Below are 16,142 nucleotides of genomic sequence, written 5' to 3' on the forward strand. Positions count from 1 at the left end.
GGTACGGTGCTACATTTTAAATGGTGAAAGTTTACATGGTGCGCAAAGACTTTATGAAAGTAACTCTTTACCGCGTTTACAACAAATGCATGGAAATAACTTAAGAGTACCTAATACGAGGACGATTTTAGCAGCTCCGTTAGACTCCGTTAGCTCCGTTAGACTTTTATTTATGGGGAGCAATTAAAGACTTGTTTACGTTAAGGAAGTGCAGAGTTATGAGGACCTACGCAATAAAATAATCACAGCTTTTAGTGAAGTGAAAAGTGTTCAGACACAAATAATGTTAAAAAACAATTTTAGAAAGCGTGCTCAGCTTTGTATTGAGAGAAATGGACTCCACTTTGAACAGTTTTTGAAATATCAGTGATATGTAGACAATGTAAATACCAGTGTGTTTTACAAAGGGACTTAAAGAAAGTTCTATAATTATGTAATTAGGTAAGTTAATTTGTTGTAAATAGTTGATTCCAATTTTTTTTAATACCCCGTAAAAATTAAACATGCACATTCGTTTTAAAACAATAAAGTCGTAATGTGGGTAGTGTGTATTTGTTAATTATGGTCCTAAGGCCTTGTGTGCGTGTCAGTCTCAATGAAGAACCGCGCGTCGGCATACTTGTATTACGAGTTTGTGTGCGTTAGTGCTAGTGTCATTATCAATGACTGCGCGTACTATGCAATGGTTGTCCATAATGTACGCAGAATTTGGAATAACTTAGAATTAATGTAATTAAATAATTAAAAGGGATTTTAAAGTTTTGACATTTTGTACATAACATTATTGATGTCTAGAATATGGTAAAAAAATTTGGGTACCCTTTGAAAAAACACCCTGTATAGGGATAGTAGACGAGCATGCAATCCAGCAAATGGTAAGTGGCTAGTGTTGCCCATGGACATCCGGGATCAACCACAGTTGATCCCGGATGTCCATGGGCACTTGTCCATGATGATTAAGTCATCATTAATCACAGTAGCGCTTAACAGAGGTAGAAATAGTAGCAGCGTTCTGTGTTCTATTTAGAAAAGCAAGTTTGAAAACATGAAGAGACATTTAAGGAATTCTAGTTTAGTTCTCAGGGTTCCATGTATTTTTGGCTGAAACTAAGTAGGTAGTAAAGATCTGGTATTGATTACAGATTAACCGTCGGTGACAGTTATCACTTACGATCAGGTGAACTTCATGCTCGTTTGCTACCCCATAAATAGAAGTTTTTTTTTATAATATTAGAGTAGCAGACGAGCATGCAGGCCACCTGATGGTAAGTGGCTACTGCCGCCCATGGACATCTGAAATCAACCCCAGATAGGATTAGATATTACTACCTGAGGTGGGCCACAGATGCGCCGCTACTCCTGAGAACTAAGCTGGAACGCCTCGGAAATGTCTGTCTCCCTTACCACACCCTTCAAACCGGAACACAGCAGCGCCTAACACTGCTCTTATTACGTAGAAATAGGTGTGGCGGTGGTGCCGCTGGAGTCGAACCACAAAGGGTTCTACCACCTTCAAAAGTTTGCTATTAACATCGAAAAATATTTGCTAAAAATTAAGCAATTTACAAACGGACACTTTATTTCGTTGTTATTGTTGATATATCGATTTTGTAGCAGATGTTTGCCGCAAATTAATCGCCACTATAATGAGCTTTCGCAACTTGAACGTTGTTTTGTAGTTCAAAATATATTACCACAAGTTGTGGCTATAAAATTTATAATCGACTTAAAACTTTACAGATTATGTAATTTTGTTAAATGATCATCTATCTTGTAAGTTCTAAACTAGTATATTAAGTAACGACCGAGAGTGGAATGAAACGAGACGGATCGAAACGTAACGAAACGAAATGAGACGTAATGGAATGAAATGTGAAATATTATTATGTATTGGGTTACAGGAGCGGTGGATCGTATAACGATCTCAATTGAGATCAGACAAGAAATTAAAAGGGTTCGTCTCTTTGCTTTTGACATTGATTTAAATTGGAAAAACAATGTAATTTAGGTCAAATTTTAAAATAAATGTTATTTAGTGCCTATTTATAAAACTAATAAAAAAGTGTCATTTTTTAAGAAGTTCGTGTGCATGTGAACGAAGACAGATCCAAATTTTGGAAAAGACCAGTCAGCAAAACCAAAAACATTTCGTTGGCTATAACAAAGCCCTTCGTTAGTGCTACGAGAATTCCCTGGCGCTATTAAACTTGACTTTTTCGACTATTTTGTCGATTTGAAAGGGCTATGCAGCATTCAGTCTTCTAAGACTAGGTTCGAATTTTTGAAAATATTTTGAAAATCGAATAAACGGGTAAGGGACGGGTACGTCACGTTCTTTACGAGAGATCTGGAGCATACGCCACAAACTTATTCCTATGTGTATAAAATTGTATATAAAAAAATAATTATTTATTTCTTAAGTGGCGAAAGAAAACATTGTGAGCATATGTGTCTGCTCGTAAGACTTCTTTGTAAAGATATATGAGCTGAATAGGAGAATATATTATATTAATTTGATCTCCAAACGACACTTAAATAAATGATTAGCAGCGCTAAATTAAAAATTCTAGGCAAATTTTTGTAAAGTGTACATGAAATCCGCTCAACCCTGAAATCGGACTAACGAGCCTTTGTACACCTGCTGAGGTCGGCTTTTCCTGACTTTGCTGACCAGCGCAGCGCCGCTTAGAGACAACGAGGGCTTTTGTTTCCACATCTATAACGTTTATAACACAATTTTGGGAAAAAGCAAAAGAATTTTGTTGGAAATGGCCGTAGCATATTATGGTGCTGTGGCCGACCTCAGGAATATCTGATGACTTAGTTTTGAATGGCTTCCGATTGTATTTCGGAAGTATCTCATTTTCTGGTTTAAATTCTTAGTCGCGTCGTAAGACTATACATATATCTGTAGAGGCTATATATATACCTGTAGAGGCACGCCGGGGAGATTGACTGCTTCCAAAGACTTCCAAAGCAGGCACGAGCTTCAACCGTGAAGGAACGACTAAGAAGAAGAAGTAGAGGCAATGGAGCGTTGCTCTTCAAGGTTCCCCCACAACACGAGCAAAAGGCACGAGCTAAGTATCACAAGTCATGGTCATCTACTTAACTAATCCAGTTACAAGCTTTACAGAAATACCACGCGGAACAGGGTTCATGATAGCTTACGTATAAACGCAGATAAACCTTCAGTTAGTATTCTTAAATCTATCAATGTGAGATAAAATCATAAGTCGTCCTATCTTATGATAGCTAGTTTAGTTGTGTAATTGCTTCATCCTAGTGGAAACAGTTTACAGTTTTCCTTGAACATGATTTTGATATCAGTGTCTAAATAAGTGTATCTTTTCCTACTTCTATTGATAACATTAGTCTTAACTGTTATTGACTTTGTTTAGGAAAATTTAACATCATTCTACTTGTGTAAGTTAGTGAAATTGGTAATCATTGTTTTGGTAATGTTGATAAAGTTTAATTAGTTTCAAATTAATTAACAAATTAATATTTAAGTGCAGATATGAAGTGTTATTAGTATTTCGGTGAAAGAAATTTTGGTTTATGCCTGAAAGGATAATACGTTGAAATATATTGGTGTGTTCCATTTAACAAGTTTTATTTCTCTGAGAGGACAATTTTTTTTAATCAATAAACTTTGGGGACAAGTAAATACAAAGACCATTACTTACATAAGTGTTAATTATTTCAATAAATTTTCGGCTTCCAATTTTTTTCATGGGAGGCCATGATACCGCCAAAAATTTTTACATATTCTAATATCGTCATAGAAAAATTCAATATCATAAATAACACTAGGAAGATAACATAGATCTTGATTCCAAAATGTCAAAGGACACAGTAACTATTGACTCAATTTTCAAAGAGTTAGGTCCGTTCGGGAGATATAACGTAGTTAACTATGCCTTGCTGTTGTTCCCATGTTATTTGGCGGCATTGTATGGTTCAGTGTTCAACTTCGAGGCTTTGGATATAAGTTACAGGTAATGTTTATTTTAATTTACTTCAATATAATTAATTATCCTAATTTTTAGTTAACTTGAGGACCTTATATATGTATAAAAAATCCCTCTCTCTTTTAATATTTGTGGATTAAGTAGTATATTACTGTATTTGCCTAATTCTGGATTAAAATGTATGGTAGGTCCAATTTTAACTAGTTTTAATTAAGTCCGTATTTTATATATCCCTCAGAGGTTTCTACCTACAATATGAATTCAACACAATCATTTTTACGCATGTAATTAACTTGCTACAACAAACATACATGAAATTAAAAATACCTAGGTAAGAGGAAAGCGCAGTGTAGACAGGAGAGAGAAGGGAAAGTGGGCCGTTTAAGCGAACTAGAGAGAGAAAAATAAAGATTTAAAATATGAATAAATTTAAAACCTAATTTATTATTTATTTGTGTATTATATTTAAACTATCAGATGTGAAGTTCCACAATGTGAAAGCATTAACGAAACGCTATGGCTACAATATGCTATACCGACAGAAAATGGTGAATTTTCGAAGTGCAAAATGTATCAATATATAGATGGTGCTGAAGGATGTACCAAAGAAGCGTTCAACAGATCAACAATAAGAGAATGCGATCGATATGTGTATAGTGACGACGATTCTGTGGTTGTAGATGTAAGTTTTTATTATGATAGTAGTAAACGAAAATTTTACCATACACCTAATAGATCTGGTATGAAATTAAAGTGAGACAGAATTCCTACTGGAAGAAGAAAGTATTTCAGTTGCTTGTTGCTGAAATAGCAGTCGTGTTTTAGCTTGTAGATTGCTGTAAATATACTTACATGAGAGGATCCAGAATAGTTCTTAATCTTAGCAATGCATCTGTGGCTAGTCTCATGTAGGACTCCAATCTTATTCATTTACCATCAATTGGTCTGCATGCTGGTTCACTACTTCAGTGTCTTTAAAGGCCTATAATTTTAAATAAGGCAAGGTCTCATCCTTGAGAACTATCAGTGCAGTATTGCACGTGGAATAACTACAATGCACGTTAGATCCTTATCGCAATAAGATAAACTTATCTTTCCTTCTGTTTATCTTTATGGATTACCATTTCATTCGATTGATACCACAGATCACGTTTTTGACAGCTAGACATAAAAACCTTTGTTTGAGACTGATGACCTGGTTTAAAATCCTATTTAATTCAGGCTTGAATAACTTATATATAAAAATATATACATATTTTGTACATTTAGTTGATGCATGATCATTTAAAGGTCTTATTTTTTTAATAATTTGGAATTTGCTGGTTGTAGAGACAACCAATAGTTATAAATCGATGCAACATTGTTGGTAAATTTGTGATTATTTATCAGCTTGAGGAAAATTGAGTGCAAAATTCTCTTATCTATTTTATCATTTAAATGGCATATCTTTGTGGATCACACTTTGTTCACGTTTATGACGCTTGATTATAGGCGGTGCAAAATCTTAAAGTTAGATTTGATAAATTTTGAGTTTTACACTTCAATGATGCTGATAAAACTTTAAATTCTTTTCACTAGGTTCTTTGCACTTTGATCGAACTTTATTATTATTAAACTTCACTTCTATGAAAAAACAAACGAATAATTACATCCACATTTGTTTGTTGATTACTTCTCTACGTAATAAACAAACAAACTTTATGCTCTGTAAAAGAATTGTTAAGCCCTGCTGTGTTTTGGATTGAAGGTTGTCTCTAAAGAAAAAATACTTTTACGAAGTATGCAAATTCTGTCATCGGAGCGAACATATTTATGGCTGACTTCAGCCCTATTTAAAGTTAATTACAGAAGTTCATGGGCCAGTAATCTTTTACCATCACGAGAACTGTTTGCTCCATTACTACTTACCACTTGAGTATTATGAAAAACATGTACGAATGTGACTCTTTTTGTTTTCTAGTTCGATCTCGGCTGTCAAAACTGGAAGAGAACTCTCGTGGGCTCAATTCACAATGCCGGTTTCTTTATATCCTTACCACTTACTGGGATCCTGTCTGATAAATTTGGCAGGAAAATAGCTATATCGGTGGCCTCTTTGCTGAATGGAATATGTGGCATTGCCAGGTCTTTCTCGACTAGTTATATAATGTTTATTGGTTTGGAATTTGCTGAGGCAGCACTCGGAGGTGGTGCTTATTGTACTGCATTTGTTTTGGGTAAGTACAAGACCGTTTAATATTTCTTGTTTTTTTTTCTTTTTATAACTGATAAATATTTACGGTTTGATGAATGCGTAGCTCTGGGTTACCGTACAAGTTTACGATATCGATTTTTGCCCAGGCAGAATATCATCAACAATGCAGGGAATAATTTATTTATTTAGTTAATTTTATTCATCATCATCAACCCATTCATGTCCCACTGCTGGGTACTGGTCTCCTTTCAGAATGAAAATCTCAATACTGACTTTCCTTTTTCTTACATTTTTTAGCAATGGAATTAGTGGAACCCAAAGGAAGAGTCTTCGGAAATACTTTAATCAACTTCGTGTTCGTTTTTGGTCTCATGACGCTGGCCGGTCTTTCATGGTGGTTACAGAACTGGAGATATCTTTTGAGGATTATTTACACTCCACCACTTCTAATCCTGTCATATTTATTTATCTTAAATGAAAGTCCAAGATGGTTATTCAGCAAAGGCCGTCTACAAGAAGGCGTCGACATTCTCAAGAAAGCAGCAAAGATGAATAAAGTTACAATAGCAGAAGATAAGTTAAATCCACAAAATTTCATAAAAAGAGAAACAGATGAAGATAATGATGATAAGAAATCGTTTTATACGTTCATGAGAGTAATTAAATCCCCAACAATAAGAACAAGATTGGTAATATGTTCCTACATGTGGATTACTTGTACATTTGTCTACTATGGGCTATCTATAAATTCGGTTTCATTGGCTGGAAACAGATATCTCAACTTCATGTTGGTAGGCTTTGTAGAAATGCCAGCTAATGCTGTATGTCTTCTGGTATTGAACAGATTTGGGAGAAAACGGATCATCATTATAACTTATGTACTTAGTGGATGCCTGTGCATAAGTCTGTCAATGTTACCTAAAGGTTGGATTTTTTTGTTTACCATTAGTTATTTACATTTTCAGATATTCTGCGCTCTAGTTCAAAACGTGTGTTAAGGCAGATACACTTACATGAGGCGTTCCAGCCTAATCTAAAGAATAACAATGCGTCTGTTTCTAGACTTTGGTTTTAATGCTATTTTGGGTTGATTGCATCTATGGCAACACCGTGATCACTTGCCACGAAATTAATCGCATTTTTGTTTCATTCATCAATAACTAATAATTAGTTTCATAGAACATCGGTATCGTCTTTATTAAATATATCATTATTTCTGTCATATTTATTACAGATCACATATGGGGTCCTCTTATACTGTATTTATGTGGAAAGTTTTCCATTACTGTTGCTTATAGTTCAGTCTATATCTATGTATCAGAAGTATTTCCTACGAATGCTAGACAGTCACTCTTGGCTATATGTTCTACTACAGGCCGAATTGGGTCTACTTTAGCACCTCTTACACCTTTATTGGTAAGTTAAATTACTATATTATCAATATATATATTTAAATAGGCCAAGAATAAATACTTTAGTACCATTTTTTTGCTAGCTATTGAGAGACTGTTAATGTTAAACTACCAGACACAGTTGAGGAGGCTGAAGAAATTTCCCAAAAGAAAAAATCAGAAATATCTTCATAAATTTTACAAGGACTAAACTAGAACATTTTTGATAATTATGAAAATAAAAATGTATGATTTAAACACGTGTCCTTATTTGAATGTTCGAACTCCCAAATAACATAATTAGAGAAAGATAAAACAAAATCAAAAAATATTCGACAACTTAAAAATCTATATCTTTCCCATAATTTAAACGAATTCATAGAATTTACATAGAATCGTTTAGGCTGCAGGGCCAAAGAAAGGGACATATTATGTTAAAAAAACATTATCATTTGCAGTCGAAAAAACACAACATTCTCTGATAGTAAAGTAATAAAATCATAATAAAATAACAAAAGATCGTGTTAAGTGAATCACAGTTTAGTATCTTACCGTGACTAGTGTTAGTTTTGTGCATACAATGTGCATGAACAGTAAGTGTGATTCAGTGTGACTCTGATTTGTTCCATTGTTAGTCAATTTATCCTTTCATCCGTTATAATCCACAATCAGTTGTATATTTGTTAATGGATAAAGAGGTATTCAGGAGCCGTCATTTCTCTCTCTGATAGAATCATTGTCGTGTAGTGCCTATTCACACGTACCACGATCAGATCATAACAAACGATCAACAAAACAAAATAAATAGCGTTATTCGCGTGAGTCACATTTTGTTGTGCAGCGTCCGTTATTAATAATAATTTTTTGCTCACTAAAGATCGATATTTGATTTTTGCAAAGCAGATATTTTTAAATGTCGATCTTTGGTTTGTAAATCATTGGATAAATTGCTTATTAATAATGGGCACGAATCAACACTATAGATCAGCGTTTCCCAGCCTTTTTCAGTCCACGGATCCATAGAAAATCAAGCACAGTTTTCACGGATCCCCTTAAAATAAACAGCAAAAATACCGGATTAGGTATTTATTTTAGTTATTACAGATACTAAAAAAAACAAATACAAAAGGTAATTATAACTGTTTATTATGAAAAATATGAAAAAAAAAATTCTATTAAAACTGGTTTGCTGATTTTACGTTTTAAGACTCTTTTGCATTTAAGGAGCGATTTATGTATGGTCCAGAGATAACACCGCGGTCCCCCATACATATACTCGCGGACCCCTAGGGATCCGCGGACCAGAGGTTGGGAAACGCGGCTATAGATTATACTGGCCACTACAAGCAACACCGTGCATTTGTATAGATAAGTGACCACCATATTGCATAGATACGCCTACTACCACAACGCAACTATTAGAAGGTACTTTTGCTATTCACATGAAAGCACCGTTTGCCGATATTTTGTTGTTGTTGTTGTAGTTGTCGGGCGTCTGGTACGTGTGAACAGCCACTGAACCTTTTGCTACTCGTTCCACTTGCACGTTTCTCGGTCACTCATCAAGTTTAAACAATTTAGATTCCACGTGACGTTGCGACGTTCATCACTGTCATCACTGTCGTTTTTGAAACGATAAGGCGATATAAAGTCGTGCCGGACGTAAATAATAATACTCGTTTGAAAAATTTATTCGGTGTTGTTGTTAAATTCAATTCAAAAGTTATATACAATTTTAAAATTCGAATTTGTAAAGTTTTAAAACTTTTTTTGTGTTAAAAATTACTTGAACAGAACAATATGACAATGATTTAAACAATAATAATAAAAATGTAAAAAAAAAAATTGCGAAGAATGACGCAAAAATATAATAACAATAGAATTAGAATTTAATTTTATTAACTTTAAAAATATATCATTTAACTTTAAAAATATTTAACAATGGCGAACGAAAAGGAGGTTGGTTTAGATGAAGTGTTGAAAAAGTTGGGACCCTTTGGAAGGTATACAGTGTTCAACTATGCGTTTGTGTTGGTACCCGTTTTTTTGGCGGGCTTTTTTGGATCGGCGTACAATTTCGAAGCTCTGGATATTAAGTACAGGTAAATAATTCTTTCAATATTTAAATATTTTAGTATTGAATTTTAATTCTTTTGTTACTTAATATTTTAACAATAATTAAGCATAAAAAGTAAGTAATTGTTTAGTGTCGAGTTAAAATAACTAACTAACAATGATATAATGAAAAAATCTTATCATTTGAGGGTCTTTGTTTACACACTCAATACATATATCTAAATATACAGGAAGACATCCACAAAATTCTACGAAAGAATAAATATGATAAAGTGGTTATAAAAATGTACCTAGAGGAGCATTTTTTTGTTTTGGACTAAAGATAATGTTATAACAAACAGTTATTATAAAAACACAATAACAAACTCAATGCTTAAAAATAATAAAAAAACAACATCATCTTATTTATGTTAAAATAAGTTAAACCGTTAGAGATCTAGAGCGTGCCAAAAAATGAGACATACTCATACAACAAGCATGCATTATTATACATACGCTCAAAAAACATTACCCTCTGCAATCGCTTAAAAAGAAGTGCTACCAAATAGGCACACACCAATAAGATCATTTACTGATTATTTAGTGACAACTTTAAAATTTTCAGATGTGAAATACCAGAGTGCGAAGGTCTCAACCATACATTATGGTTGGAAAATGCTATACCCCAGGAAAAGGGTGAATTGTCGAGGTGCAAAATGTACCAGTACATAAATGGTGATGACAGCTGCTCTGCAGGTGCATTTAATACGTCGGTGGTGCAAGAATGTGATTCTTATGTTTATACTGATCAAGGATCAGTAGTTAAAGAGGTGAGTTGAAATAGATTGAATTCGGTCTTTCACGGCTTCTTAGTGAAAAACCGAATTATAATCTGCGGTGCGAATTCAAGTAAGATCTTTAGGAAGAACTGCAATACAATAGGTTGACCGGTGGTTCGAGCTTCCACTCTTGCCGCCCGCTTCCCCGGAAGCCCCCTTTTATTCGCCTCTTACGACAGGCAGGGGATACCGTATCCCTATTCTGGTCCCGGAACTACAGGGACAGTAACGGTGGTGCTCTCGGAGTCGAAGTAAAATTGGATCAACCAACATCAAAATTCATTTACAATTTTAATATAGTAGATGAGTTGCAATGACAATGCATACAAACTTGACATTCGTATCACATACAAAATACTTATCAAGACGTGTACAATGTGAATATGTCAAAATTTGCATGTTATGTCAAATGTTGAAGGTTTTATCGCACTCATCTGTTTGCATCTACACGTAAGCAAATCTGATAATCTAAGGGCTGATAAGACCCTTAACGTTATATCTAGATTAATTGACAATATTAATAATATATTTAATTTTTGTCTACCAAAGTGATAGTTTCTTAACCACTATGCAGTGATAGTCTAGTGGTTAAGAAATTCGGCCTCTCGATCGAGGGGTCCGAGGTTCAAATCCCAGGCACGCACCTCTAATATTTAGAAATTATGTGCGTATTATAATATACTAGTGGTGCCCGCGGCTTCGCCCGCATTTTAAAGATATAATATGACATACATAAAACAGAAAATTCGTACCTTCATTGGAATGACAGTGGTGCCATCTGTCGGTTTTACCAACTCCCAAACCTTCGTGGGCTCTTGGACAACAACTTTGCAAAAGATCATCACTTGATCAAATGCATAGTTTCCGATTGATATAAAATATATATAGACAAATATTCATTTTTATATAAATAGATAGATGATCGATCCGTAGTTCCCGTGGGATTCCCGGGATAAAAACTATCCTATGTCCTTTCTCGGGTCTCAGACTATCTTTGTACAAAATTCCTTTCAAATCGGTTCAGTGGTTTAGCCGTGAAGAAGAGACAGACAGACAGAGTTACTTCCACATTTATAATATTAGTAAGGAAGTAAGGATTTGCTGACGGATACATAATTTGTTTGATCCTGATAACCTTTTTTTCGCTATCCTCGAAAAAAGATCGAAGATAGAATCGATTCTTAGGGCCTCGATTTTTTTGTGAATCGATTTATTGCACTTCGATTCGAATCGAAGTTAATTTCGCATTTATAATATTAGTAAGGATATCGATTAAAATAATCGACTTTTGGGTCCAAAAGATCGATTCTCCGATTAATCGACCTTAGATCGCCATCCCTAGTTCCCGTGGGATTTCCGGGATAAAAACTATCCTATGTCCTTTCTCGGGTCTCAGACTATCTTTCTACAAAATTTCATTAAAATCGGTTCAGTGGTTTAGGCGTGAAGAAAAGACAACCAGACAGACAGACAGACAGACAGAGTTACTTTCGGATTTATAATATTAGTAAGGATTGAATAAGCAAATAATTTTTAATAGCGGGCATGATACACCATCTAATTATACTATATAGTAAAATAATAGATCTTGATGATCTACGAATTGCCTATAATTAATTACTATATGTGCTTATAAATTAATATTATATTTCAGTTTGATCTCGGGTGTCAGAATTGGAAACGAACGCTTATAGGCTCAATACATAACGCTGGATTTTTCGTCGCCTTACCACTGACAGGGTTCATTTCCGATAAATATGGAAGGACAATCGCCTTATCAATAGCGTCATTAATGAATGGAATATTTGGAATCGCCCGATCGTTCTCAACCAGTTATACAATGTTGCTGGTTTTTGAATTTCTGGAAGCGTCGCTGGGTGCGGGGCATTTTACAACTTCTTTCGTGATGGGTAAGTAAAAAACTTCAAAAATATATATTTACTGCCTTCGATTAACAAAAAAAAAAAAATTTAACACTGATGATGATTATTTATATTTTAGCAGCGTTGAACATTTCCATTAAATATGTAAATGTTATTTATTTCCGTATATGGTAAATTTTAATATGTAACTATGATTTAATTTTCAGCAATGGAGTTAGTGGGTCCAAGGGGAAGGGTTTTCGGAAACACGATGATAAATTTTGTCTACGTATCTGGTATGGTGACCCTCGCTGGCCTGGCTTGGTACTTACAGAATTGGAGGCATCTCCTGAGAGTAATATTCACGCCAGCGTTTTTCGTTGTCTCCTACTTCTTATTTCTCAAAGAAAGTCCTCGATGGTTGATTAGTAAAGGGAGGTATGAAGAAGCCATTGCAGTTTTAAGGAACGCAGCTAAGATGAACAGAGTTGACATACCAGAAGAAATGCTAAAACCCCAAAATTTTGTTAAGAATACTCAAGAAGATACCAAAACAAGTGATAATAAGGACGAAATAGAAAAGAAACCATCTCTGTTTATGCAAGTAATAAAATCCAGAATAATAGTAACAAGATTAGTCATATGTTCGTACATGTGGATGAGTTGCACATTTATTTATTATGGATTATCAATTAATTCGGTTTCTCTCGCCGGGAACAAGTATTTGAATTTCATGCTGGTAGCGATGGTGGAAATCCCGGCGAACATAATGTGTCTGATAGTGTTGGACAGGTTTGGGAGGAAACGAGTGATCACGGTCACATACGTGCTGAGTGGATGTTTGTGCATCAGCTTATCAACATTGCCTAAAGGTGCGAAAAAATGATAAAGTTTATTACTCTTAGTTGTATTGTATATTTTAAAAAGATCACACAACCTATATTAAAAACTTGACCAAACATTACACGTTACTAAACGAATAGATGAACGTGCCGATCATCTTTCAATAATTGCATTACCCCATGTTACCCCAAGTATTACCATTAAAAATTTAACTAAATGATTCTTTGCAGATCAAGTCTGGTGGTCATTTGTATTGTATCTGAGTGGAAAGTTCTGCATCACAGTTACTTACAGCTCTACCTATATTTACGTATCGGAGGTGTTTCCTACCACCGTGAGGCAATCACTTCTGGGATTTTGTTCGACGATGGGACGATTTGGTACCACTTTGGCACCCCTAACACCTTTGCTTGTAAGTAAAGTTTTATCACAATAACACATTAGTTGTATTGGTTTTTATTTTTAGTATTTGTTATTATTGCTAAAAAATAAAAAATTCAAGTGTCCATCTATATCGTCGGTTCAAAAGATAGAGTGACAGACGGACAGACGGACAGACAGCGGAGTCTTAGTAATAGGGTTCCTTTTTTACCCTTTGGGTACGGAACCCTAGAAAGTTTCCAGTAAATAAAAAAAATACCTATTGGAGCATATTATTATAAAATAATTTAGTACTGTACAATAAATTGAATAGGCACTCTCAATAAGTTCATACATCAATATAATATGCGTTTTAAACCAACGTAAGAAGATTACAGGATTTAATATCCTCTAAGCTGAGTACATGATGGTAGATTATTCCTCTAATTTTATGAAAATAACATTTTATTAGTAAAAATATAAGCAATCGTTAACATTTTGGAGTCATACTCTGCGAATCCAGGATTCAAATCTCAAGCAGGCACATTTGATTTTACATAGAAATTCATTACAATTTGCTTTAACGACGTTATATAAAGAAGAGTTATTTATTTCTTCACATTACTTCATACTTGAGAGTCCTTAAAAATAGTTTTCAAATATAATAAGTGAAGTCTATCAATAAGCGCTTGACAAGCGTGGAGAACTATTGCCTAAACCTTACTCACTCTAAGATGCCAGCGAATTAGGACAATAAAGGGTTAATGATAATCATGAATGTTTTATTTCACAGGGTCTGTACTACGATAATTTACCAGCAATATTCTTCGGCAGCGTTGCTCTCATCGCCAGCATACTTATTTATAAACTGCCTGAAACGATCAACGTTAAACTACCAGATACCATTGAAGAAGCTGAGGAAATTTCGAGACGAAACAATAAAGAAAATAATGTATAACGTAAAATATATCGAAAGACAATAAGTTAAAAATAGTATTATACAATAGATAACCATGACTACTATATCTATATAAATGTAAATAAATAAAAAAAAAGTGTGTGTGTGTCAGCTACGACGCACGATTGGAGTTTACTCCTTACGAACGATAATTATGATATATATCGAATAGAAAAAAAGGGTAAATGAACGCATCTGCTAAAATGATAAGTGTAACAAACATATATCTGTAATTATTCGGATTATTTATATTACTTCAATAATGCGTATTACATAAAGTATGTTACAAAATAATATAAATAATAATAATAATTGTGTTCAATTTATACAAATCCAATTTTAGGATGATTGATTTCTTTCACTTTGAATTAGTTGTGGCAGAACTTCGTAATACGCAGGCGCGCAACACACACGTACAAACATACGCACACATTCAACTCTCAGACTGGAGGTAGTGAACTGTACAGTGAGACTACGAAGTATCGCGCAAAGAGGAGACCCCGAGAATGAGATACGCTGTGTAATGTATTCCATCTCATTCTTTTACACGTTCAATCCTACAGATATATATGTTTGTCTCTTTCTACGTTACGCCTCAACTTTTCGTGTTACACTTGATTTTACTCCTCATAAAATTTCCGTACCGGGCCTTATAACTCAAATCGTTTCTTAAGGAGTAAACTCCAACAATAATAAACATACAACTATATAAATTTGTACTTCTGTTTTCATGGTATGAGTATATCATCATGTCATATGGTTATGGATCCATCCACTAGTCATTAAGTCTTTATAAATCATTAACCTTTTGTAGAAGGAAGTTTTAAAAGCTGTGTCTTAATTTAAAGGTCATACGATAAACACGATGCTTTTAACCTAAGCATTAGGGGGCAGTAACGTAACTTAAGGTAAGACTCAAATTTTACTTGAGGTTGATTATGTAGGCTTAGGAGCCTAGTGGTTAAGAAACTCGGGCTCTCGATCGGGGGGTCGAGGTTCAAATCCCAGGCATGTATGTACCTCTGGTTTTTCAAAAATAATCGTGCGTATTAGAAATTAATTATCACTAGCTAAAAAATGGTGAAGGAAAACATCGTGAGGAAACCTGCATACCTGAGAGACTAAAAAAAAATCCAAGGTATGTGAAGTACTTCGCGTCCGTAATCCTTCTCATTCTGAGAGGAGACCCGTGCCCAGCAGTGGGACAGTAATGGGTTGATGATGATGATGATGTAAGCTTAAACTGTAGATTGTTAATAAATAGCAGCTGTTGGAATAGTTTATACTTGGTAAAGGGAGATCTCCCTGTGGGCTAAGTGATCATGCTCGGGGAGCGGCCGTGCTCCGGCAGTCTCAGTTCAGTACCCTTACCATGAGTTTTTTTTTTTTTTATAATATAGGAGTAGCAGACGAGCATGCAGTCCACCTGATTGTAAGTGGCTACTGCCGCCCATGGACATCTGTAATCAACCTCAGATAGGATTAGATATTCCTATCTGAGGTCAGTCACAGATGCGCTGCTACCCCTGAGGACTAAGCTGGAACACCTCGAAAAAGTCTGTCTCCATTACCACACCCTTCAAACCGGAACACAGCAGCGCCTAACACTGCTGTTATTAGGTAGAAATAGGTGTGGCGGTGGTGCCGCTGGAGTCGAACCACAAAG

General features: G+C 34.8%; 2 protein-coding genes across 2 annotated transcripts; both read left to right on the forward strand.

Moving 5' to 3' along the window:
• Positions 1-3,843: 3,843 nt before the first annotated feature.
• LOC140749292 (organic cation transporter protein-like) lies at positions 3,844-7,637 on the forward strand. The gene is made up of 6 exons (XM_073082349.1): positions 3,844-4,001; positions 4,452-4,656; positions 5,935-6,190; positions 6,466-7,092; positions 7,403-7,588; positions 7,627-7,637. Exons 1-6 carry the CDS (start codon positions 3,844-3,846, stop codon positions 7,635-7,637), a joined length of 1,443 nt encoding a protein of 480 aa, XP_072938450.1.
• A 1,467-nt stretch (positions 7,638-9,104) lies between these two features.
• On the forward strand, positions 9,105-15,163 carry LOC140749271 (organic cation transporter protein-like). The gene is made up of 6 exons (XM_073082313.1): positions 9,105-9,661; positions 10,240-10,444; positions 12,108-12,363; positions 12,543-13,187; positions 13,389-13,570; positions 14,312-15,163. Exons 1-6 carry the CDS (start codon positions 9,501-9,503, stop codon positions 14,474-14,476), a joined length of 1,614 nt encoding a protein of 537 aa, XP_072938414.1. The 5' UTR covers positions 9,105-9,500; the 3' UTR covers positions 14,477-15,163.
• The last annotated feature ends 979 nt before the right edge of the window (positions 15,164-16,142 follow it).

This window comes from Epargyreus clarus, unplaced genomic scaffold, assembly GCF_041222505.1.
Source record: "Epargyreus clarus isolate Ecla_fem2 unplaced genomic scaffold, WU_Ecla_fem_2.2 ptg000017l, whole genome shotgun sequence".
NCBI lineage: Eukaryota > Metazoa > Arthropoda > Insecta > Lepidoptera > Hesperiidae > Epargyreus > Epargyreus clarus.